The sequence below is a fragment of the Procambarus clarkii genome, chromosome 21 (assembly GCF_040958095.1).
Source record: "Procambarus clarkii isolate CNS0578487 chromosome 21, FALCON_Pclarkii_2.0, whole genome shotgun sequence".
Classification (NCBI taxonomy): domain Eukaryota; kingdom Metazoa; phylum Arthropoda; class Malacostraca; order Decapoda; family Cambaridae; genus Procambarus; species Procambarus clarkii.
The window spans coordinates 46,973,507-47,000,318 of record NC_091170.1 but is presented as its reverse complement, the minus strand read 5'-3'; the positions used below and the strand labels follow the sequence as shown (position 1 = coordinate 47,000,318).

Here is a 26,812-nt window from a genome sequence, read left to right as displayed (position 1 = left end):
GGATAGATTAGTGCATAATATAGAGAGATGAGAGCAGAGTTAGGTACATAATATCTGATTTTGGAGAGTATACCAACTGTTTTAAAAACTTTCTTTGTTATGTGTTGTATGTGGGTACTGAAGTTGAGTCTCTTGTCTAGGAATAGGCCAAGAAACTTTCCATAATTTTTATTACTAATGTTAACATTGTCTATCTGAAGCTGAATTGTATTTGTTGATTTGCTTCCAAATAAGATGTAGTAGGTCTTTTCTATGTTAAATGTTAGTTTGTTGGTTGACATCCATAAGTGGACTTTTTTTTAGTTCATTATTAACAACATTATTTAGAGTATGTGGGTTGGGGTTAGAGTAGATGAGGGTAGCATCATCAGCAAACAATATAGGTTTAAGAATAAGAGACGTTAGGCAGATCATTGATGTATATAAGAAATAGGAGAGGTCCCAAGATGCTGCCCTATGGCACTACAACGGTTATTGGAAAAGTGGGAGAGGTAATATCATTGATGGCTACACATTGGTGTCTATCACTAAGATAGGATTGGATATAGTCCAGTGCATGGCCTCGGACTCCATAATGATGGAGTTTACGTAAGAGATAGTTGTGATTAACAATATCAAAGGCCTTTCTCAGGTCAATGAAGAGTCCAATCGGAAACTCATTTTTGTCCAGGACTGAGTAAATTTTACTAAGGAGATTAATAAGATATATTCACAATAGTCGTCTCTATCACTGATGACACTATTGCAGATGAAGGTATCTTTGTAATATATTGCTGTGCCACCTCCTTTTTTATTAGGCCTGCAGTTATGAATGACTTTATAACCAGCTAAATTGTAGAGTTGGGTATAGTCTTTACTTAGCCAAGTTTCTGTTAAAATAATGAATTATAATTTAGTACCTAGTGCTGTGAGTAGTACATTTATATCATCAAAATGTTTACCAAGTGATCTAACATTTTGGTTGAGAGCTGATAAGCAGGTGCTATTTAAGAGTTTGTTTTTTGCAGGATTTGCTGTGTAATACCTGCAATAATGATGATCAATGTGCTGATTGGTGTAGATATGAGACAGAAGATTTCGATCAGGATCAATATCAATATGCATATAGATGCAATGTGGTCACGATACAATAAGAAAAGCAATTACAGGAACAGTTAAATACTAAATCTGCTGTAAATAGAAAGTAATTATAGCAAAACACAACAATAAATGCAAGTACACAAAAAATAGAAACAATTAGAAGTGGAATAAAGATCACCGTAAATAGACAGGAAGGATACAGTAGTTAGGTACAGAGAGAAAACAAAAAATCAGTAGTCTGACAAGATTAATATATAGCAAAAATGATAAGACAAATAATAATTGTAAAGTAAAATAATCTTCAGATGTATGCTCCCCAGGTGAAGCTTCAGATGAATGCTTTTTCAGGTAAAGCTTCATATGAATGCTCCCAAGGTGAAGTTTCAAATGTATGCTCCCCAGTTGAAGCTTCAGAGGAATGTTCCACAGGTGAAGCTTCATATGAATACTGCCCAGGTAAATTTTCAGATGAATGCTCCCAAGGTAAAGCTTCAGATGAATGCTCCCCATGTGAAGCTTCAGATGTATGCTCCACAGGTGAAGCTTCATATGAATGCTCCCCAGGTAAAGCTTCAAATGTATGCTCCTCAGTTTAGTGCACAGATGAATGCTCCCCAGGTGAAGCTTCAGATGTTTGCTCCCTAGTTGAAGCTTCAGATAAATGCTTCCCAGGTGAAGCTTTAGATGAATTCTTTTTAGGTGAAGCTTCAGATGTAGGCTCCGCAGGAGAAGCTTCAAATGTTTGCTCCTTAGTTGAAACTTCAGATGTATACTCCCAAGGTTAATTTTCAAATGAAGATTCTTCTCAGGTGAAGTTTCAGAGGTATGCATCCTCCTCAGGTGAAACTTTAGCTGTATGCTCCCCAGGTAAAGCTTCGGATGAATGCTCCCAAGGTGAAGCTTCAGATGATTGGTCCCAGATTAAGCTTCAGATTAATGCTCCCCAGGTAAAGCGTCAGATGTATGCACCCCATGTGAAGCTTCAGATGTATGCTCCCACATGTAGCTTCAAATGTATGCTATTGAGGTGAAGCTTCAGATGAATCCTCCCAAAGTGAAGCGTCAGGTTTATGCTTTAGAGGTCAAGCTTCAGATTAATGTTCCCCAGGTGAAGCTTCATATGTATGCGCTCCAGGTGAAGCTTCAGATGAATGCTCCCTAGGTGAAGCTTAAGATGTATACTCCACAGGTGAAGCTTCAGATGTATGCTTTCCAGGTGAAGCTTTCAACCAGAATACCATGAACACGGTATTGTGGTTGACAGTTCATATGACTTTGGCCATAGATCACCTAACTCCTCCGTGCTGAAATGGCAGCACAAGAGAGGTTGGCACTAAATCATAGAACTAAATCGGAGACTCAATAGCACAAGGAAGCTATACAAAAAGCCGCCAAGTGACTGCAACAGGACCCTACTCTGTAAAGTCAAGGAACATGTGCATCAAGAGACCAGGATAATCAAAGAACAAAAGTTGCTGGAATGGTGTTCACATCTGAATGAACACACCTCTCTTGGAGAGATGTGGCGGCAAATCCACAGGGCCAATGGAACTAAAACACCAAAAACACCACACCCTAAGGATCCTCAACAGGAAGCCGAAGTACTGACAACCAAATTTGCAGAATGAGCAGCCAGTAATCAGCTTCCAACAGTTGTAGTAGCAGTGCAGAAAGAATTAGAGGGAGAAAGGTGGCACAGAATCCTAACAGCATGTGTAGAAGCCTCTGACACTAATACCCCTTTAACACTGAATGAGCTCAATCAGACTAAGAAAAACTCCAAAGAGACCTGGAGACGACAAAATAACCTATAAAATAATTAAAAACCTTGGCCCAGAGGGAGACGCTGCATACCTATAGTTAATCAATTTAGTCTGGACTTCTCAAATTAGACCTACAGCTTGGAATAGGGCAGACATCGTGCTGATCCCAAAACCCAAAGATCCAGCTAATCCAAGGCCCAGCTCTCTCCAAAGCTGTGCAGCCAAGACGGCTGACAGAATGGCACCCAACAGACTTGAGTGGAAAATGCTTAAACGGCACAAGGACATGTATGCTTATAGAAAAGGGGTTGGCACAGTGGAATATATTACAACTCTGTTAGTCCATCTGAATGGCAGATCAGGAATTCTGGTTCTGGATATACTTGAATATACCTGGTCCTGGGTAATACTAGGATATTCCTGGACCTCGAGAAAGCCTTTGAACTGGCTAGCACCCCAGCTATTCTCTGCTGCCTCATCGACAAAGAGGTCAGAGGCAACCTGCTCTCCTGGACCAAAAACTGTCTCATAAACAGAGAAGCAAGAGTGAAACTTAATGGCACAGTCTCTAAATACAAAAGACATGAAGACTGAACCCCGCAAGGAGGCATTTTCAGTCACCTACTCTTTAACTGTTTTAAGGGGCCAAGTGGGAGTTTAATACAATAAATGAAAACTCGTTCTATTTCAATCAAACTTTTTGACAAGTTGTATATGAAAAGGGTTTCTTCTGGTCCAAGTCTCAGAATCGAAGCGTAAATAGGAAGGGAGAAAAAAATATTGAATTATGTGTCAAAAATTTTCCAAAATGGTCAAAAACGATTATCAAACACAAGTGACAACTGAAATCATGTCTATGACTCTCAGTTATCACAATAGCATATATTAAAACAAATTATAATTAGTGTTATTAACAAAAATTAGTTAAAACAATATTTTTTTTTATATTTTTTTCTTATTTGTTTATCGGACGATTTGCATGAAACTTATAGACCTGACTGCACGTAAGCCTATCTGTAAGGGTGCCAATTAAAGGAGGAAATTGGTTGATGGCAACCTCAGCCACAGAAGGCACCACCTAAGACCTAATATTTTAATGATTTATTTCTCAAGTAACATAAACGACTTGAAACTCTTTCATTTTTATTCAATTTACATGAAACTTACACCTTACATGTAAAGTTTATGTCTCTAAAATCTGGAGCCGTTTTGTTTCCATAAGTTTATTTATTGATTTTATAATAGCAAATAAACATGATATATTTGCATAATTTTTGGGGGAACTTTGAATATTTGTATTAGGGAAACTAAAAATGTTTTGGAAAATCCCCGGCTACAGATCCTTTATTATATGCTAATGTACCAGAAAAGTGTCATGGAATGATTATATCTGAAAGGTGTGGTTGTTGCAAGTCGCGTTGAAATGTGTAATATTCGTTGAAAAAAAAATCTCCCTTTCTATTTAGGTTACAGTACTGAAACTTGGAACAACTGCAGCCCTCTTCATATACGACTAGTCAAAAAATATTGGTTGACATGAACAACTTTTCATTTTCCAAACTAACATGGCCTCTAATGGAAAGAATAATGAGGCTGAAATTCCGACAACACTGCAGGCTGTTAAACTACGCTGACGACTCTGTCATCATCATAAAAGCAAGGGATGCGGCGCACCTTGCACCCAAATCCATCTGTAAAGAAAAGCAGATTGGTACCAAACTCAACCCCACCAAGACAAAAGCCATGCCCATAAAAATAATGAAGTCCAACAACCAACTCAAAATATAGGGTCAACCAATTCAATGGATGGACAGTTATCAGTATCTAGGAATAATCCTGGACACACACATGAATTTTATTGCTGAGGTCACTTACATGAGAGAGAGAACTGCGGCCCGGAAGGCAATCCTCAGGTCACTATAACCTCCCTCTCTAGAGGAACCAATCTGCAAGTCCTTCGCACATACCATGTACAGGCAGTCAGATCAGTGATCGACTATGACGCACCTGCACTCACAAGCCTATCACAACAATAGTGGAAAAAGCTTGAAGTTGCCCAAAACGATGCCATGAGAGGTGCCCTGGGAGCCCCCTATGTGGACCAGGCTTGAAACTCTCAGACTGTAAACGGGTTTGCCTTCTTTTCAAGAAAGAATATCTCAAAGAACTGCTACGATTATAAGTAAAATATTTGTTTCCCCTTGATCCAGTCCCAGTACGACAGGCCTTGGTGGATGGGTATGACCAAAACAACGGAAACTATTGGGCTGCCAGAGCGAGAGAAGTCCTAAACAGACTACAATTAAAAAGCATGATTCTTGATAGAGGTGGTGATCATCCACACCTAAACTATTCTTGTTCCCCACCGTGGTAAGAGCCTACCATTAAAATAGTAATAGAAGGTCATCCGATGAAAAAGACTGCCTATGATCTAACAATCCTAAGGCGCATCATAGAAAAGCAAATGAGCAGCATTGCAGTAGCAGGAGCCACTCACATCTTCACAGATGGATCGGTTGACACAGATTATGAGAGTGGTGGCGCTGCTCTTTCCACGGACAATTTCAATTATTTTTTTAATTATCAGCAGAAACAGTTGCAGTTTTTGCTAGTGATTCTGCCTTTTCAGTACCATCTTTACCAATATGACTTGGTATCCAATTTAGGGTGATTGACAGCCCTAGATTGTGTGCTTCCTTTCCTATATGTTGGATTTCAGTGATGAGTTGTATATTATCTCTGTGCTGGCTGGATAACAATGCCTAAAGCGAAGATTTAGAGTCGGTATAAATGATGACATCATGGAAATTATTTTCAATTGTACTGCCTCCTTTAGGGTATAAAATTCTGTTTGCAATGTTGAGCACCCACTATTAACGCTTCAGTAAGTTTCACGGTTGTTAGTGTAAACTGCTGCCCCCAACAGAACCTCTCGGGATCAACTGATCCAACTGTGAAGATGTGAGTGGTTGTCGGTCTTGAGGTGTTTTCCATTTTTTGTTCAATGACAGCTTTGAGCCTCTGCGAGTATAACTCAGGAAGGACCAGAAGGAACTCAGGAGTTGTTGTTGTTGTTTTAGCTTCTCGGAACGAAAATTCCATGTAGCACGGGCTATGGTGAGCCGGTAAAAAACTCAGGAGAGAACATATAGGATTTATACTTATGGGAGGTCAGCTACATACAATTAGGTGAGGAGTAAGGAGTAAAGTAAAAGACATAAGTCAATACTCAATACTTACAAGAGATTAGTCAGGTGTAGGGGGCATGGCATTTAGGGCAATACCGTCATCGTTGGCATCTTCACGTTTCGGTCTTGCTCTCACTCTCATGGTGGGTAGTGTGAATAGTTTCGTTATATGAGTATTAATGGTGGGTTGTTTGACTTTTATGTGAACGGCTTAAAGAATACGTAATCTTCGTAGTTTGTAATAAAGATTATAAATTCTTGAAGTCCTTCACATAATAGTCGAACAACCTTCCATAAATAATCAAACAACGGAACTATTCACTCTACCAATACATTATTATGCATATACACGAGTACATAACGTCTCAGCTATATACATTCATCCCATAACTTACTCAACAATATTCAATTACCCAACCATTTATCACACCGTTTTCATTCCCCTTGCCATTTTAAAATTGTCTCATTCAGAATGATTAGTATCTTATTCATCCCTGGTTGAGAATACTGCGATAGATCCGTTCATCCTCTCTCAGTTGTTAGAGGGGCCTTGATAAAAATTTGCTCAAGTGTAGGTGAAGATAATAAATTCTCCGAATACATCTCAGGTATAACCCAAGTGCTCACGCAGCTGACTGCATACTGATATGTAAATGACGCAACACAGAAATCACAAACCACATTAATTAACGACTCACTTGACACTATCTCAGGAAGAGTGCCACTCTGCAAGGTTATTGTTGACATGAAAACTAGATTAAATAATTTTATATGTGAATACATCAAACTGCATCTTTTACACACACACACACACACACACACACACACACACACACACAACTGGACTGTCGGAAAGCCTTTGACACAGTACCCCATAAAAGGTTGATGCATAAGCTGGAGAAACAGGCAGGAGTAACTGGTAGGGCGCTCCAGTGGATAAGGGAGTACCTAAGCAATAGGAAGCAGAGAGTTATAGTGAGGGGTGAGACCTCAGAATGGCGGGAAGTCACCAGTGGAGTCCCACAGGGCTCTGTGCTTGGACCTATCCTGTTTCTGATATACGTAAATGATCTCCCAGAGGGTATAGACTCATTCCTCTCAATGTTTGCTGACGACGCCAAAATTATGAGAAGGATTAAGACAGAGGAGGACAGCTTGAGGCTTCAAGAAGACCTGGACAAGCTGCAGGAATGGTCGAACAAATGGATGTTAGAGTTTAACCCAAGCAAATGTAATGTAATGAAGATAGGAGTAGGAAGCAGGAGACCAGATACAAGGTATCACTTGGGAGATGAAATACTTCAAGAGTCAGAGAGAGAGAAAGACCTGGGGGTTGATATCACGCCAGACCTGTCCCCTGATGCTCATATCAAGAGGATAACATCAGCAGCATATGCCAGGTTGGCTAACATAAGAACGGCCTTTAGAAACTTGTGTAAGGAATCTTTCAGAACATTATATACCACATATGTCAGACCAATCCTGAAGTATGCGGCTCCAGCATGGAGTCCATATCTAGTCAAGCATAAGACTAAACTGGAAAAGGTTCAAAGGTTTGCCACCAGACTAGTACCCGAGCTGAGAGGTATGAGCTACGAGGAGAGACTACGGGAATTGAACCTCACTTCGTTGGAAGACAGAAGAGTTAGGGGGGACATGATCACCACATTCAAGATTCTCAAGGGAATCGACAGGGTTGATAAAGATAGGCTATTTAACACAAGGGGCACACGCACTAGGGGACACAGGTGGAAACTGAGTGCCCAAATGAGCCACAGAGATATTAGAAAGAACTTTTTTAGTGTCAGAGTGGTTGACAAATTGAATGCATTAGGAAGCAATGTGGTGGAGGCTGACTCCATACACAGTTTCAAGTGTAGATATGATAGAGCCCAATAGGCTCAGGAACCTGTACACCTGTTGATTGACGGTTGAGAGGCGGGACCAAAGAGCCAGAGCTCAACCCCCGCAAGCACAACTAGGTGAGTACACACACACACACACACACACACACACACACACACACACACATATATATATATATATATATACATATATATATATATATATATATAACAAATATGAATAAATAAAAGTACATGTAGTGGGAGGCCGCGCACGTGCGCTGGCCGGGAAATGCTGATAAGCGGCGCCCCACAGTTAAAGGTCAGAGGTGTTTTATCTCAGTAAACGTTATACTGTTATTAACGTTATTCCCCCAAACACTGTCCACCGTCTCTAGCAACATTGACCACAGTCTCCCACAAAACTGACAACAACCTTCCACCACAGTGACCACAGTCTACCACAACACTGACAATAGTAACCCACAACACTGACCACAGTCTCCCAAAACACTGACAACAGTCTACCACAACACTGATAACAGTAACCCACAACACTGACAACAGTCTCCCACAACACTGACCACAGTCTACCACAACACTGATAACAGTCTCACACAACACTGACCACAGTCTCCCACAACACTGACAACAGTAACCCACAACACTGACCACAGTCTCCCACAACACTGACAACAGTCTCCCACAACACTGACCACAGTCTCCCACAACACTGACAACAGTAACCCACAACACTGACCACAGTCTCCCACAACACTGACAACAGTAACCCACAACACTGACCACAGTCTCCCACAACACTGACAACAGTCTCCCACAACACTGACCACAGTCTCCCACAACACTGACCACAGTCTCCCACAACACTGACCACAGTCTCCCACAACACTGACAATAGTCTCCCACAACACTGACCACAGTAACCCACAACACTGACCACAGTCTCACACAACACTGACCACAGTAACCCACAACACTGACAACAGTCTCCCACAACACTGACCACAGTAACCTACAACACTGACCACAGTCTCATACAACACTGACAACAGTAACCCACAACACTGAAACAGTCTCCCACAACACTGACAACAGTCTCACACAACACTGACAACAGTAACCAACAACACTGACAACAGTCTCCCACAACACTGACAACAGTCTCCCACAACACTGACAACAGTCTCCCACAACACTGACAACAGTCTCCCACAACACTGACAACAGTCTCCCACAACACTGACAACAGTCTCACACAACACTGACAACAGTAACCAACAACACTGACAACAGTCTCCCACAACACTGACAACAGTCTCACACAACACTGACAACAGTAACCAACAACACTGACAACAGTCTCCCACAACACTGACAACAGTCTCCCACAACACTGACAACAGTCTCCCACAACACTGACAACAGTCTCCCACAACACTGACAACAGTCTCCCACAACACTGACAACAGTCTCACACAACACTGACAACAGTAACCAACAACACTGACAACAGTCTCCCACAACACTGACAACAGTCTCCCACAACACTGACAACAGTCTCCCACAACACTGACAACAGTCTCCCACAACACTGACAACAGTCTCACACAACACTGACAACAGTAACCAACAACACTGACAACAGTCTCCCACAACACTGACAACAGTCTCACACAACACTGACAACAGTAACCAACAACACTGACCACAGTCTCCCACAACACTGACAACAGTCTCCCACAACACTGACCACAGTCTCACACAACACTGACTACAGTCTCCCACAACACTGACCTCAGTCTCCCACAACACTGACAACAGCCTCCCACAACACTGACCACAGTCTCCCACAACACTGACAACAGTCTACCACAACACTGACAACAGTAACCCACAACACTGACCACAGTCTCCCACAACACTGACAACAGTAACCCACAACACTGACCACAGTCTCCCACAACACTGACCACAGTCTCCCACAACACTGACCACAGTCTCCCACAACACGGACCACAGTCTCCCACAACACTGACAACAGTCTCCCACAACACTGACCACAGTAACCCACAACACTGACCACAGTCTCACACAACACTGACCACAGTAACCCACAACACTGACAACAGTCTCCCACAACACTGACCACAGTAACCTACAACACTGACCACAGTCTCATACAACACTGACAACAGTAACCCACAACACTGACAACAGTCTCCCACAACACTGACAACAGTCTCACACAACACTGACAACAGTAACCAACAACACTGACAACAGTCTCCCACAACACTGACAACAGTCTCCCACAACACTGACAACAGTCTCCCACAACACTGACAACAGTAACCAACAACACTGACAACAGTCTCCCACAACACTGACAACAGTCTCACACAACACTGACAACAGTAACCAACAACACTGACAACAGTCTCCCACAACACTGACAACAGTCTCCCACAACACTGACAACAGTCTCCCACAACACTGACAACATTCTCACACAACACTGACAACAGTAACCAACAACACTAACAACAGTCTCCCACAACACTGACAACAGTCTCACACAACACTGACAACAGTAACCAACAACACTGACCACAGTCTCACACAACACTGACTACAGTCTCCCACAACACTGACAACAGTCTCCCACAACACTGACAAGTCTCCCACAACACTGACCACAGTCTCCCACAACAATGACCACAGTCTCACACAACACTGGCCACAGTCTCACACAACACTGACCACAGTCTCCCTCAACACTGACCACAGTCTCCAACAACACTGACAACAGTCTCCCACAACACTGACCACAGTCTCCCACAACACTGACCACAGTCTCCCACAACACTGACAACAGTCTCACACAACACTGACCACAGTCTCCCACAACACTGACCACAGTCTCCCACAACACTGACTACAGTCTCCCACAACACTGACCACAGTCTCCCACAACACTGACCTCAGTCTCCCACAACAATGACCACAGTCTCACATAACACTGACCACAGTCTCCCACAACACTGACCTCAGTCTCCCACAACACTGACCACAGTCTCCCACAACACTGACAACAGTCTCACACAACACTGACCACAGTCTCCCACAACACTGACAACAGTCTCCCACAACACTGACCACAGTCTCCCACAACACTGACAACAGTCTCACACAACACTGACAACAGTAACCCACAACACTGACCACAGTCTCCCACAACACTGACAACAGTCTCACACAACACTGACAACAGTAACCCACAACACTGACCACAGTCTCCCACAACACTGACAACAGTCTCACACAACACTGACAACAGTAACCCACTACACTGACCACAGTCTCACACAACACTGACAACAGTCTCCCACAACACTGACAACAGTCTCCCACAACACTGACCACAGTCTCCCACAACACTGACAACAGTCTCACACAACACTGACCACAGTCTCCCACAACACTGACCACAGTCTCCCACAACACTGACAACAGTAACCCACAACACTGACAACAGTCTCCCACAACACTGACCACAGTCTCCCACAACACTGACAACAGTCTCACACAACACTGACCACAGTCTCCCACAACACTGACCACAGTCTCCCACAACACTGACAACAGTCTCACACAACACTGACAACAGTAACCCACTACACTGACCACAGTCTCACACAACACTGACAACAGTCTCCCACAACACTGACAACAGTCTCCCACAACACTGACCACAGTCTCCCACAACACTGACAACAGTCTCACACAACACTGACCACAGTCTCCCACAACACTGACCACAGTCTCCCACAACACTGACAACAGTCTCCCACAACACTGACAACAGTCTCACACAACACTGACAACAGTCTCACACAACACTGACCACACTAACCTACAACACTGACCACAGTCTCATACAACACTGACAACAGTAACCCACAACACTGACAACAGTCTTCCACAACACTGACAACAGTCTCACACAACACTGACAACAGTAACCCACAGCACTGACCACAGTCTCACACAACACTGACCACCGTCTCCCACAACACTGACCACAGTAACCTACAACACTGACCACAGTCTCATACAACACTGACAACAGTCTCCCACAACACTGACAACAGTCTCCCACAACACTGACAACAGTAACCCACAACACTGACAACAGTAACTAACAACACTGACAACAGTCTCCCACAACACTGACAACAGTCTCCCACAACACTGACAACAATCTCCCACAACACTGACAACAGTCTCCCACAACACTGACAACAGTCTCCCACAACACTGACAACAGTCTCCCACAACACTGACAACAGTAACCCACAACACTGACAACAGTAACCAACAACACTGACAACAGTCTCCCACAACACTGACAACAGTCTCCCACAACACTGACAACAGTCTCCCACAACACTGACCACAGTCTCACACAACACTGACCACAGTCTCCCACAACACTGACAACAGTCTCACACAACACTGACCACAGTCTCCCACAACACTGACAACAGTCTCCCACAACAGTGACCACAGTCTCACACAACACTGACCACAGTCTCCCACAACACTGACTACAGTCTACCACAACACTGACCACAGTCTCACACAACACTGACCACAGTCACCCACAACACTGACTACAGTCTACCACAACACTGACCACAGTCTCCCACAACACTGACCACAGTTTCCAATAACATTGACCACAAATTAATTCATCTAAATTTAAGCATTAAATTCTAATAGGCCTATGAATAATGTATAATGATAGGATTATAAAGAAAATGGCTTCAACAATATAATTAAGTATAATTTAACAACTATAATGTTCCGCAATTATTTTTTCAGATTTTATAATTAATATTTTTAATTGTATAATTATTATTATTAGTAGCAATGGTAATGTCTTCACATAGACGTAGTAACGTAGAATAAAAGCCCACACTTGTGTATGTCTCAGGTGTGGAGTTTTCACATTATCTTGAGTGTGAAATTCTTGACATAAATTTCCCATATACACAAGAGTGTTTTTATCCTATATTATTATTTTTCTTCTTCTTCTTCTTCTTCTTCTTCTTCTTCTTATTATTATTATTATTATTATTATTATTGTTATTATTATTATTATTATTATTATTATCCTTTTCTACTATAAAAATAATTATAATAAAATAATGCACAAAGACCTAACATCAGTTGGAAGCATAAGGAGGATTCGAACCTGCACCCTGGGTACTCTTAAGGACACGCATTAAGCCTCTGGCCCACGATACGCTAAAAGTACTGTAAACTGGTATACAAGTGAATCCTCTAAGAGGGGTGGTAGAGGGGTAATATGGGAGGCCTGGAGGCTCACTCACACACACCGTTCCTCCACTTCTCACTCGCTTACATTAACACAAAGTTATATAACACACGCACGGAAATTCAGTAATAATGAAAACGAACATTATTAAATGTTCTCCTCCTCGTCCATCACTACTCTCACTCCTCCATCACTGCTCTCCCCTTATTCCATCACTGCTCTCCCCCCTCCTTCATCACTGCTCTCCCCTTATTCCATCACCGCTCTCCCCCCTCCTCCATCACTGCTCCCTCCCTCTTCCATCACTGTTCTCCACTCCTCCATCACTGCTCTTCCCCCTCCTCCATCACTGCTCTTCCCCCTCCTCCATCACTGCTCTTCCCCCTCCTCCATCACTGCTATCCCCTCTCCTCCGTCATTGCTCTCCCCTCCTCCATCATTGCTCTCCCCTCCTCCGTCACTGTTCTCCCCCTCCTCCATCACTGTTCTCCACTCCTCCATCACTCTTCTCCACTCCTCCATCACTGCTCTCCCTACTCCTCCATCACTGCTCCCCACTCCTCCATCACTGCTCTTCCCCCTCCTCCATCACTGCTCTTCCCCCTCCTCCATCACTGCTATCCCCTCTCCTCCATCATTGCTCTCCCCCCCTCCTCCATCATTGCTCTCCCCTCCTCCATCATTGCTCTCCCCTCCTCCATCACTGCTCTTCCCCCTCCTCCATCACTGCTATCCCCTCTCCTCCATCATTGCTCTCCCCTCCTCCATCATTGCTCTCCCCTCCTTCATCACTGTTCTCCCCTCCTCCATCACTGCTCTCCCCCTCCTCCATTATTGCTCACCCCTCCTCCATCATTGTTCTCCTCCCTCCATCACTGCTCTCCTCCCTCCATCACTGCTCTCCCTCTACTCCATCATTGCTCGTCTCCTTCCATCACTGCTTTCCCCTTCCTCATTCAATGGTCTCCTCCCTTCTCCAACACTGCTCTCCAACTCCTCCATCACTGCTCTCCCCCCTTCTCCATCAATGGTCTCCCCCCCATTCTCCATCACTGCTCTCCACCTCCTCCATCACTGCTCTCCTCCTTCCTCCATCACTGCTCTCCCCTCCTCCATCATTGCTCTTCCCCCTCCTCCATCATTTTTTCCCCTTCTCCATCACTGTTCTTCCCCCTCCTCCATCACTACTCCCTCCTCCTCCATCTCTGCTCTCCCCCTCCTCCATCACTTCTCTCCTCTTCCTCCATCACTGCTCTCCCCTATCCTCCATCACTGCTCTCCCCCCTCCTCCATCACTGCTCTCACCCCTTCCATCACTGCTCATCCACCTCCTCCATCACTGTTCTCCTCCTCCTCCATCACTGCTCTCCCCCCTCCTCCATCACTGCTCTCCCCTCTTCCATCACTGCTCTCCCCTCCACCATCACTGCTCCCCCCTCTTCCATAACTGCTCCCCCTCCTCCATCACTGCTCTCCCCCCTCCTCCATCACTGCTCCCCCTCCTCCATCACTACTCTCCCCCCTCCTCCATCACTGCTCTCCTCTCCTCCATCACTGCTCTTCCCTCCTCTATCACTGCTCTCCCCCTTCTCCATCACGGCTCTCCCCTCCTCCGTCACTGTTCTCCCCTCCACCATCACTGCTCTCCCCTCCTCTATCACTGCTCTCCCCTCCTCCATAACTGCTCCCCCCTCCTCCATCACTGCTCTCCCCCTCCTCCTCCATCTCTGCTCTCCCCCCTCTCCACCACTGCTCTCCCCCTTCCTCCATCACTGTTCCCCCCTCGTCCATCACTGCTCTACCACGTCCTCCATCACTGCTCTTCCCCCCTCCTCCATCACTGATCCCCCCTTCTCCATCACTGCTCTTCCCCCTCCTCCATCACTACTCCCTCCTCCTCCATTACTGCTCTCCCCCCTCCTCCATCACTGCTCTTCCCCTCCTCCATTAATGCTCTCCCCTCCTCCATCACTGCTCTCCCCCCTTCTCCATCACTGCTCTCCCCTACTCCATCACTGTTCTCCCCTCCACCATCACTGCTCTCCCCTCCTCTATCACTGCTCTTTTCTCCTCCATCACCTCTCCCCCTTTTCCATCACTGCTCTCCCCCCTCCTCCTCTCTGCTCTCCCCTCCTCCATCACTGTTCCCCCGTCGTCCATCACTGCTCTCTCCCTCTTCCATCACTGCTCTCCCCCTTCTCCAACACTGCTCCACTTCCTCCATCACTGCTATTCCCCTCCTCCATCACTGCTCTGCTCCTCCTCCATCACTGCTCTGCTCCTCCTCCATCACTGCTCCCCCTCCTCCATCACTGCTCTCCCCCTCCTCCATCACTGCTCTCCCCCCTCCTCCATCACTGCTCTTCCCTCTCCTCCATCATTGCTCTTTCCCCTCCTCCATCACTGTTCCCCCCTTCTCCATCACTGCTCTTCCCCCTCTTCCATCACTGCTCTCCTCCTCCATCACTGCTCTCTCCTTCTCCATCACTGTTCTCCCCTTCACTATCACTGTTCCCCCTCGTCCATCACTGCTCTTCCTTCTTCTCCATGTGCTCTTCCCCCTCCTCCATCACTGCTCTCCTATCCTCCATCACTGCTCTCCCCTCCTCCATCACTGCTCTCCTCCTTCTTCATCACTGATCTCCCCTCCTTCATCACTGCTCTCCCCTCCACCATCACTGCTCTCCCCTCCTCTATCACTCCTCTCCCCTCCTCCATCACTGCTCCCCCCTCCTCCATCACTGCTCTCCCCCCTCCCCCATCTCTGCTCTCCCCTCCTCCATCACTGCTCCCCCCTCCTCCATCACTGCTCTCCTCCCTCCTCCATCACTGCTCTCCCCCCTCCTCCATCACTGCTCTCCCCTCCACCATCACTGCTCTCCCCATTCTGTGTCACTGCTCTCCCCCTCCACCATCACTGCTCTCCTCCCTTCTGTGTCACTGCTCTCCACCCTCTTTCCCTTCTTTATTACTACTTTCCCTTTCCTAAATCACTGCTTTCCCCCTCCTCCATCACTGCTTCCCCCTCCTCCATCACTGCTCTCCTCCCTCCTCCATCACTGCTCTCCCTCTCCTCCGTCACTTCTCTCTTCCCTCCTCCTTCACTGCTCTCATCCCTCCTCTATCACTGCTCTCATCACTCCTCCATCTCTGCTCTCCCCCTTCCTCCATCACTGCTCTCCCCCATCCTCCATCACTGCTCCCCCCTCCTCCATCACTGATTTCCCCCTTCCTCCATCACTGCTCTCCTCCCTACACCATCACTGCTCTTCAACTTCCTCCTTCACTGCTCTCCCCCTCCTCCATCACTGCTCTTCCCCCTCCTCCATCACTGCTCTCCCCCTTCTCCATCACTGTTCCCCCCTCGTCCAACACTGCTCTTTCCCCTCCTCCATCGTTGCTCATCCCCCTCCTCCATCACTGTTCCCCCTTCTCCATCACTGCTCTTCCCCCTCCTCCTCCTCCACCACTGTTCCCTTTTCTCCTTCACTGCTCTTCCCCCCTCCTCCATCACTACTCTCTCCTCCTCAATCACTGCTCTCCTCCCTCCTCCATCACTGCTCTCCACTCTTCCATCATTGCTCTCCCCTCCTCTATCACTGCTCTCCCCCCTCCTCCATCATTGCTCTCCCCTCCTCCATCACTGTTCTCCTCTCCACAATCACTGCTCTCCCCTCCTCCATCACTGCTCTCCCCTCCTCCATCACTGCTCCCCCTCCTTCATCACTGCTCTCCCCCTTACTCCATCACTGCCCTCCTCCCTCCTCCATCACTGCTCTTCAACCTCCTCCTTCACTGCTCTCCCCCTCCTCCATCACTGTTCTCCCCTCCTTCATCATTGCTCTTCCCCCTCCTCCATCACTGTTCCCCCCTTCTCCATCACTGCTCTCCTCCTCCATCACTGCTCCCCCTTCTCCATCACTGCTCTCCCCTCCTCCATCACTGCTCTCCCCCCTCCTCCATCACTGTTCTCCTCTCCACCATCACTGCTCTCCCCTCTTCTATCACTGCTCTCCTTTCCTCCATCACTGCTCCCCCTTCTCCATCACTGCTCTCACCCCTTCCATCACTGCTCTTCCCCCTCTTCCATCACTGCTCCCCTTCTTCATCAATGCTCTTTCCCCCTCCTCCATCACTGCTTCCCCTCCTCTATCACTGTTCTCCCTCCTCCATCACTGCTCTCCCCCTCCTCTATCACTGTACCTCTTCTCTTCCATCACTGCATTTCCCCCTCCTCCATCACTGCTGCCCCCTCCTCCATCACTGCTCTTCCCTCTCCTCCATCACTGCTCCCCCTCCTCCATCATTGCTCTTCCCCCTCCTCCATCACTGCTCTTCCCACTCCTCCATCACTACTCCCCCCTCTTCCATGACTGCTCTTCCCCCTCTTCCATCACTGCTCTCCCCCTTCTCCATCACTGCTTCCCCTCCTACATCACTGTTCTTCCCCCGTTCTCCATCACTGCTCTTCCCCTCTCCTCCATCACTGCTCCCCCGTCCTCCATCACGTCTCTCCCCCCTCCTCCATCACTTTTCTCCCGTCGTCCATCACTGCTCTTTCCCCTAATCCATCACAACTTCCCCCTCCACCATCACTGCTCTCCCCTCTTCTGCGTCACTGCTTTCCCCCCCCCCTCCTTCCCTTCTTCATCACTGCTTTCCCCTTCCTTCATCACTACTCTTCCCTCCTCCATCACTGCTCTCCCCCTCCTCCATCACTGCTCTTCCCTCCTCCATCACTGCTCTCCCCCTCCTCCATCACTACTCTTCCCTCCTCCATCACTGCTCTCCCCCTCCTCCATCACTGCTGTCCCCCTCCTCCATCACTGCTCTTCCCCAATTCCATCACTTCTCTCCCCCTCCTCCATCACTGCTCTCCTCCTCCTCCATCACTGCTCTTCCCCAATTCCATCACTTCTCTCCCCCTCCTCATTCACTGCTTTCCCCCTCCTCCATCCCTGCTCTCCCCCTCCTCCTTCACTTCTTTCTTAACTCCTTCTTCACTGCTCTCCTCCCTCCTCTATTGTTGCTCTCCCCCTCCTCCATCACTGTTCCTCCTTCTCCATCACTGCTCTTCCCCCTCCTCCATCACTACTCCCTCCTCCTCTATCACTGCTATCCCCACTCCTCCATCACTGCTCTCCCCTCCTCCATCACTGCTCTCCCCTCCTCCATCACTGCTCTCCCCTCCACCATCACTGCTCTCCCCTCCTCTATCACTGCTCTCCCCTTCTCCATCACTGCTCTCTCCTCCTCCATCACTGCTCTCCCCTCCTCCATCTTTGCTCTTCTCCCCCTCCATCACTGATCTTCATCTACCTAATTCACTGCTCTCCCCCCTCCTCCATCACTACTCTCCCCTCCTCCATCACTGCTCTTCCCTCCTCCTCACTGCTCCCCCCTCCTCCATCACCTCTCTCCCCCTCCTCCATCACTGCTCTCCCCTCCTCCATCACTACTCTCCCCTCCTTCATCACTGCTCTTCTCCTCTTCCATCACTGCTCCCCCTCCTCCATCACTGCTCTCCCCTCTCCTCCATCATTGCTCTTCCCCCTCCTCCATCACTGTCCCCCCTTCTCCGTCACTGCTCCCCTTTCTCTATCACTGCTATCCCCCTCTTCCATCACTGCTCTCTCCCTCCTCCATCACTGCTCTCTCTCCTCCATCAATGCTCCCCCTCCTCCATCACTGCTCTTCCCTCCTCCATCACTACTTCCCTCCCTCCCGGTCGGCCGAGCGGCAGCACGCTGGGCTTGTGATTCTGTGGTCGAGGGTTCGATCCCGGGCGCCGGCGAGAAACAATGGGCAGAGTTTCTTTCACTCTATGCCCCTGTTACCTAGCAGTAAAATAGGTACCTGGGTGTTGGTCAGCTATTACGGGCTGCTTCCTGGGGGTGGAGGCCTGGTCGAGGACCGGGCCGCGGGGACACTAAAGCCCCGAAATCATCTCAAGATAACCTCAAAATAACCCCCTCCTCCATCACTGCTCTCCCCTCCTCTATCACTGCTCTCCCCCCTCCTCCATCACTGCTCCCCTCTTCTGCATCACTGTTTTCCCCTCCTCCATCACTGCTCTCCCCTCCTCCATCACTGCTCTCCTCCTCCTCCATCACTGCTCTCCCCCCTCCTCCATCACTGCTCTCCCCCTCCTCCATCACTGCTCTTCCCCCTCTTCAATCACTGCTCTCCACTCCTCTCCCCTCCTCCTCCATCACTGCTCCCCTCTTCTGCATCACTGCTCTCCCCTCCTCCATCACTGCTCTCCCCCTCCTCCATCATTGCTCTCCCCCCTCCTCCATCACTGCTCTCCCCCTCCTCCATCACTGCTCTCCCCTCCTCCATCACTGTTCTCCCTTCCTCCATCACTGCTCTTCCCCTCTTCAATCACTGCTCTCCTCTTTTCCATCACTGCTCTCCCCCTCCTCCATCACTGCTCTCCCCCTCCTCCATCACTGCTCTTCCCTCCTCCATCACTGCTCTCCCCCTCCTCCATCACTGCTCTTCCCTCCTCCATCACTGCTCTCCCCCTCCTCCATCACTGCTGTCCCCCTCCTCCATCACTGCTCTTCCCCAATTCCATCACTTCTCTCCCGCTCCTCCATCACTGCTCTCCTCCTCCTCCATCACTGCTCTTCCCCAATTCCATCACTTCTCTCCCCCTCCTCCATCACTGCTCTCCTCCTCCTCCATCACTGCTCTTCCCCAATTCCATCACTTCTCTCCCCCTCCTCAATCACTGCTTTCCCCCTCCTCCATCCCTGCTCTCCCTTTCCTCCTTCACTTCTTTCTTAACTCCTTCTTCACTGCTCTCCTCCCTCCTCTATTGTTGCTCTCCCCCTCCTCCATCACTGTTCCTCCTTCTCCATCACTGCTCTTCCCCCTCCTCCATCACTACTCTCTCCTCCTCTATCACTGCTATCCCCCTCCTCCATCACTGCTCTCCCCTCCTCCATCACTGCTCTCCCCTCCTCCATCACTGCTCTCCCCTCCACCATCACTGCTCTCCCCCTTCTCCATCACTGCTCTCTCCTCCTCCATCACTGCTCTCCCCTCTTCCATCTTTGCTCTTCTCCCCCCTCCATCACTGATCTTCATCTTCCTCCTTCACTGCTCTCCCCCCTCCTCCATCACTACTCTCCCCTCCTCCATCACTGCTCTCCCCTCCTCCTCACTGCTCCCCCCTCCTCCATCACGTCTCTCCCCCTCCTCCATCACTGCTCTCCCCTCCTCCATCACTACTCTCCCCTCCTTCATCACAGCTCTTCCCCTCTTCCATCACTGCTCCCCCTCCTCCATCACTGCTCTCCCCTCTCCTCCATCATTGCTCTTCCCCCTCCTCCATCACTGTCCCCCTTCTCCGTCACTGCTCCCCTTTCTCTATCACTGCTATCCCCCTCTTCCATCACTGCTCTCTCCCTCCTCCATCACTGCTCTCTCTCCTCCATCAATGCTCCCCCTCCTCCATCACTGCTCTTCCCTCCTCCATCACTACTTCCCTCCCTCCCGGTCGGCCGAGCGGCAGCACGCTGGGCTTGTGATCCTGTGGTCCCGGGTTCGATCCCGGGCGCCGGCGAGAAACAATGGGCAGAGTTTCTTTCACTCTATGCCCCTGTTACCTAGCAGTAAAATAGGTACCTGGGTGTTAGTCAGCTGTTACGGGCTGCTTCCTGGGGGTGGAGGCCTGGTCGAGGACCGGGCCGCGGGGACACTAAAGCCCCGAAATCATCTCAAGATAACCTCAAAATAACCCCCTCCTCCATCACTGCTCTCCCCTCCTCCGTCACTGCTCTCCCCTCCTCCATCACTGCTCTCCCCTCCTCCATCACTACTCTCCCCTCCTCCATCACTGCTCTCCCCTCCTCCTCACTGCTCCCCCCTCCTCCATCACGTCTCTCCCCCTCCTCCATCACTGCTCTCCCCTCCTCCATCACTACTCTCCCCTCCTTCATCACAGCTCTTCCCCTCTTCCATCACTGCTCTCCACTCCTCTATCACTGCTCTCCCCCCTCCTCCATCACTGCTCCCCTCTTCTGCATCACTGTTTTCCCCTCCTCCATCACTGCTCTCCCACTCCTCCATCACTGTTCCTCTCTTCTGCATCACTGCTCTCCCCACCTCCATCACTGCTCTCCCCCTCCTCCATCACTGCTCTCCCCCTCCTCCATCACTGCTCTCCCCCCTCCTCCATCACTGCTCCCCTCTTCTGCATCACTGCTCTCCCCTCCTCCATCACTGCTCTCCCCCTGCTCCATCATTGCTCTCCCCCCTCCTCCATCACTGCTCTTCCCCCTCTACAATCACTGCTCTTCCCCTCTTCTATCACTGCTCTCCTCTCCTCCATCACTGCTCTCCCCCTCCTCCATCACTGCTCTCCCCTCCTCCATCTCTGCTCTTCCCCCTCTTCAATCACTGCTCTCCACTCCACCATCACTGCTCTTCCCCATTCTGCGTCACTGCTCTCCCCCTCCTCCATCACTGCTCTCCCCGGTCCTCCATCACTGCTCCCATCTGCATCACTGCTCTCCCCTCCTCCATCACTGCTCTCCCCTCCTCCATCACTGCTCTCCCCCTCCTCCATCACTGCTCTCCCCTCCTCCATCACTGCTCTCCCCTCTCCTCCATCACTGCTCTCCCCTCCTCCATCACTGCTCCCTTCTTCCTCCATCACTGCTCTCCCCCTCCTCCATCACTGCTCCCCTCTTCTTCATCACTACTCTCCACTCCCTCATCACTGCTCTCCCTCCTCCTCCATCACTGCTCTCCCCCCTCCACCATCACTGCTCTCCCCCTCTTCCCCCTCCTCCATCACTGCTCTCCCCGATCCTCCATCACTGCTCCCTTCTGCATCACTGCTCTCCCCTCCTCCATCATTGCTCTCCCCTCCTCCGTCACTGCCCTCTTCTCCTCCATCACTGCTCTCCCCTCCTTCATCACTGCTCTCCCTTCCTCCGTCACTGCCCTCTTCTCCTCCATCACTGCTCCCCAACATTACTATCACCGGTGAGGCTCAGATATACAATGTTGTTACACTTGTTTCATTATGGGAAGATGTTTTATCATATTGCAGTTCTAAAACACAAGGAATATTACCAAGCAGTTCATGTCGTAACTAGCACAGAGGGTACAGACGCTGGTCTAGGCATGTCTGTTGGTCAGAATATTATTTAAGTCGCCCTAATAATTATCCAGAGGTTGGTGAGCCTTGAGCCCCCCCCCCACTAAGCAAAGTGTGGTGTGTTAGTGAGTACACAAACACACAGTTGTGATGGGGACCCGTATACACTGCCTGGAGACATCCCAGTGTGATACTAGGTGCGTTTTGCCACTATCTGACGAGACTTTGGGAGCGTTCCTGGTGCTGGACGTGTACGAGGGGTTTAAGGTGCTCGCTGCGTCCCTGGGTCTCTCGTGGGCTGTTGCTCTAACTACCTTTTTCTCATAGTTGCTGTAACTACCCAGTTCTGAGAGGCAAGTGCTGGCTGTGGTACCTGCTTCACAGCTGCCATATTATTGACCTGTAAAAGAAATAATATGACAAAAGGATTTTGCCGGAATATTCTGGATATATTCAAATTAATTACGACCTACAGTGTTGTATGACCAACCTGTCCTCTTAAAAATAACGTCGCTTTTGGCTCGTATGCGCGCTAAGGCCAAAAGTGGATGTAATTTGAAATGAAATCGACTCACAAAAGTGACGTACTGTCCCGTTTTCTATTTGAGTCGTCCGGCCTACTAGGAAAGGTTAGGAGAGGAAACTTTTAATTAACTTTTACATAACGTTTTGAAACTTTATGAGAATTTCCTGCCCACCTAACCTACCTGAGGACCCTTAGCTAACTGTTGTTGAAAAAAAAAATCTCATATTTAATTTTATTTTTTCTCATTTTCAAATTACGTCCACTTTCGGCCAACCGGGCAAACGGCCACAAGCGACGTTATTTTTAAGAGGACAGGTAGTACACAGCGAAAGCGTTATTTCTGAAGACCGTTGCACGCAAAACAGGAAAAGAAAAAGCTACTGGAGTGCAGGCAGTCAATGCCAGAATGCAGGCGGACAATGCGTGAAACGCTGCCTGAATTTTCAGTTGGAAGCCTCAGTACCCCTAGAGGATTCAGTGGAATCCCAGGTTGCATTGTATTGGACCATGTATTGGTGATGTGGTCTAGGGTGTGTACTTGGGAGTACAAAGTGAGCGGGTCGAATTCTCTTCTTCGCTCCTAAAAATTTTCTCATTGACACAACAAGTTGATGCGATTTCATTGTGAACAGTGTTAACATTTTGAACACTGTGAACATTGTGAATATTGTGAACACTGAACAATGTTAACATTGTGAACATGGTGAATATTGTGAACATTGTGAACACTGAACAATGTTAACATTGTGAACATAGTGAACACTGTGATCATTGTGAACACTGAACATTGTGAACACTGTTAACATTGTGAACACTGAACAATGTTAACATTGTGAACACTGAACAATGTTATCATTGTGAACATTGAGAATACTGTGAGCATTGTAAACATGGGTAACATTGTGAACTTTGTGTACATTGTGAACACTGAACATTGTGAACATTGTGAATATTGTGAACACTGAACATTGTAAACATTGTGAACACTGTGAACATTGTAAACTTTATGAACACTGAACATTGTGAACACTGAACCTTGTGAACACTGTGAACATTGTGAACACTATGAACACTGTGAGCATTTTGAACATTGTGAACACTATGAACACTGTGAACATTGTGAACATTATTAACAGTGTGAACACTGGGAACACTGTGAATTCTGTGAACATTGTTAACATTGTGAACACTGTGAACACTGAACATTGTGAATATTGTGAACACTATGAACACTGTGAACATTGTGAACACTGTGAACATTGTGAACACTGTGAGCATTGTTAACATTGAGAACATTGTTAACATTGTGAACACTGTGAACATTGTAAACACTGAACATTATGAACATTGTGAACACTAGGAACACTGTGAACAATATGAACATTATTAACAGTGTGAACATTGTGAACATTGTCAACACTGTGAACACTGAACATTGTGAATATTGTGAACACTGTGAACATTGTGAACATTGTGAACATTGTGAACACTGTGAACATTGTTTACATTGAGAACATTGTTAACATTGTGAACATTGTGAACACTGTGAACATTGTGAACACTGTGAACATTGTGAACACTGTGAACATTGTTAACATTGAGAACATTGTTAACATTGTGAACATTGTGAACACTGTGAACATTGTGAACACTGTGAACACTGTGAACATTGTTAACATGGATAACATTGTTAACATTGTGAACACTGTGAACATTGTGAACATTATTAACCGTGTGAACACTGTTAACATTGTGAACACTGTAAACATTGTGAACACTGTGAACATTGTGAACACTATGAACACTGTGAACACTGTGAATATTGTTAACATTATTAACAGTGTGAACACTGAACATTGTGAACACTGTGAACATTGTCAACACTGTGAACACTGTGAATATTGAACATTGTGAACACTGTGAACACTGAACATTGAGAACACTGTGAACATTGTCAACACTGTGAACACTGAACATTGTGAACACTGTGAACACTGAACATTGAGAACACTGTGAACATTGAGAACACTGTGAACATTGTGAACATTATTAACAGTGTGAACACTGTGAACATTGTGAACACTGTGAACATTGTTATCATTGAGAACATTGTGAACACTGTGAACATTGTGAACACTGTTAACATTGTGAACATTATTAACAGTGTGAACACTGTGAACATTGTGAACACTGTGAACATTGTTAACATTGAGAACATTGTGAACACTTTGAACATTGTGAACACTGTGAACATTGTGAACACTATGAACACTCTGAATATTGTTAACATTATTAACAGTGTGAACACTGAACATTGTGAACACTGTGAACATTGTCAACACTGTGAACACTGTGAATACTGAACATTGTGAACACTGTGAACACTGAACATTGAGAAAACTGTGAACATTGTCAACACTGTGAACACTGTGAACACTGAACATTGTGAACACTGTGAACACTGAACATTGAGAACACTGTGAACATTGAGAACACTGTGAACATTGTGAACATTATTAACAGTGTGAACACTGTGGACATTGTGAACACTGTGAACGCTGTGAACATTGTGAACACTGTGGACACCGTGAACATTGTGAACACTGTGAACACTCTTGACATTGTGAACATTCCTGACATTGTGAACACTCTGAACATTGTGAACACTCTGAACATTGTGAGCATTGTGAACATTGTGAACACTGAACATTGTGAACATTAATAACAGTGTGAACATTGTGAACACTGTTAACATTGTTAACTCTGTGAACATTGTGAACACTGTGAACATTAATAACACTGTGAACGTCGTGAACACTGTGAACACTGTGAACACTATGAACACTGTGAACACTATGAACACTGTGAACACTGTAAACACTGTAAACATTGTGAACACTGTGAACATTGTTAACATTAAGAACATTGTGAACATTGTGAACATTGTGAACACTGTGAACAAGGCAGCATGAAAGAACGCATTTCCTTTTTTAAAAACACTGTATGGGTCATATTATATGTTGGTCAACTTATAGAAATTTAAATATACATATCACAATATATACACCTTCAGTCACATCAGAGTTCACAACATTGTTTCTGTCTTGCTCCAACAGAGAGAATATCGGAAACGGAGGAAAAACAACTTCAGGGAAAAGTGCCAAGCCAAAGGATGTCGAAAAGGAAAGGCAAGTTAATGAAGGATGCTGTACACGGGTACATCTCCCTCGACCCGCTCTGCGTCGCCATCACCAACACCCCACAGTTTCAGAGACTCAGGTAATAAATAACTTGCATTACGTAAATATTTTTGGAGTGTTAAGAGCATAAAAAATCAGTCAAGTGTATGCGTGCTGGCCTCAGCGACGTGCATCCTTGTTACATCCAATTGTTCTCTCTCGTGCACCTGTATATTCACTGTTTATAGCGTAACTGGGTATGGGCTTCAAATGTTCTATTTACTTAGAATACAACTGTTCGGCAGGTGTTCTACGCTGAATATTCCAGTGACCAATGTTTTTCTTTATCAATTGTTTGCTTGATTCGATTCCATTCTATATTAATTTGGTTGTTTCAAGTATATCATTAATCCCTTTTGGCGATTCATTTTGCCCATTTATATACATTTCATCATTCGAATAGTTAACTGCGTTCGTCATTTTTCAGGAAAATATCAAATCAGCTTTCGTGATCTATCATCGTAAGAGTGGGTAATGGTTAACTGGAATACCTAAATTATCTGTGGCTGAATGTTCTCTAAAGAATGTTAACATTACAGGGCGAGCCAACACGCACTTTATAATCAGAGTGAAGTCTGACTTGGGTGAAGTAACTATGAAAGACAGCATAAGTATGGTTATGTAACGTGTATAATTATAAAGCTAAGTTTCGTATTTACTTTATTACATCCAATAGTACATATCAATCACGGCTT

The 26,812-nt window shown here is 46.8% G+C and overlaps 2 protein-coding genes across 2 annotated transcripts in view; one reads left to right on the top strand and one right to left on the bottom strand.

Annotated features, from left to right (window-relative positions):
- Positions 1-26,812, top strand: part of LOC123760680 (deoxynucleoside triphosphate triphosphohydrolase SAMHD1-like) — a 277,020-nt gene that overhangs the window by 3,017 nt on the left and 247,191 nt on the right. The window contains exon 2 of the mRNA XM_069328381.1: positions 25,995-26,157. Coding sequence (XP_069184482.1) covers positions 26,051-26,157 — 107 coding nt within the window. The 5' untranslated portion in view covers positions 25,995-26,050. The remainder of the gene's footprint in view (positions 1-25,994; positions 26,158-26,812) is intronic.
- Positions 24,292-25,193, bottom strand: LOC138367324 (homeobox-like protein HDP1). Its single transcript, XM_069328755.1, has 2 exons — positions 24,865-25,193; positions 24,292-24,691 (listed from the first exon to the last, which is right to left on the bottom strand). Exons 1-2 carry the CDS (start codon positions 25,191-25,193, stop codon positions 24,292-24,294), a joined length of 729 nt encoding a protein of 242 aa, XP_069184856.1.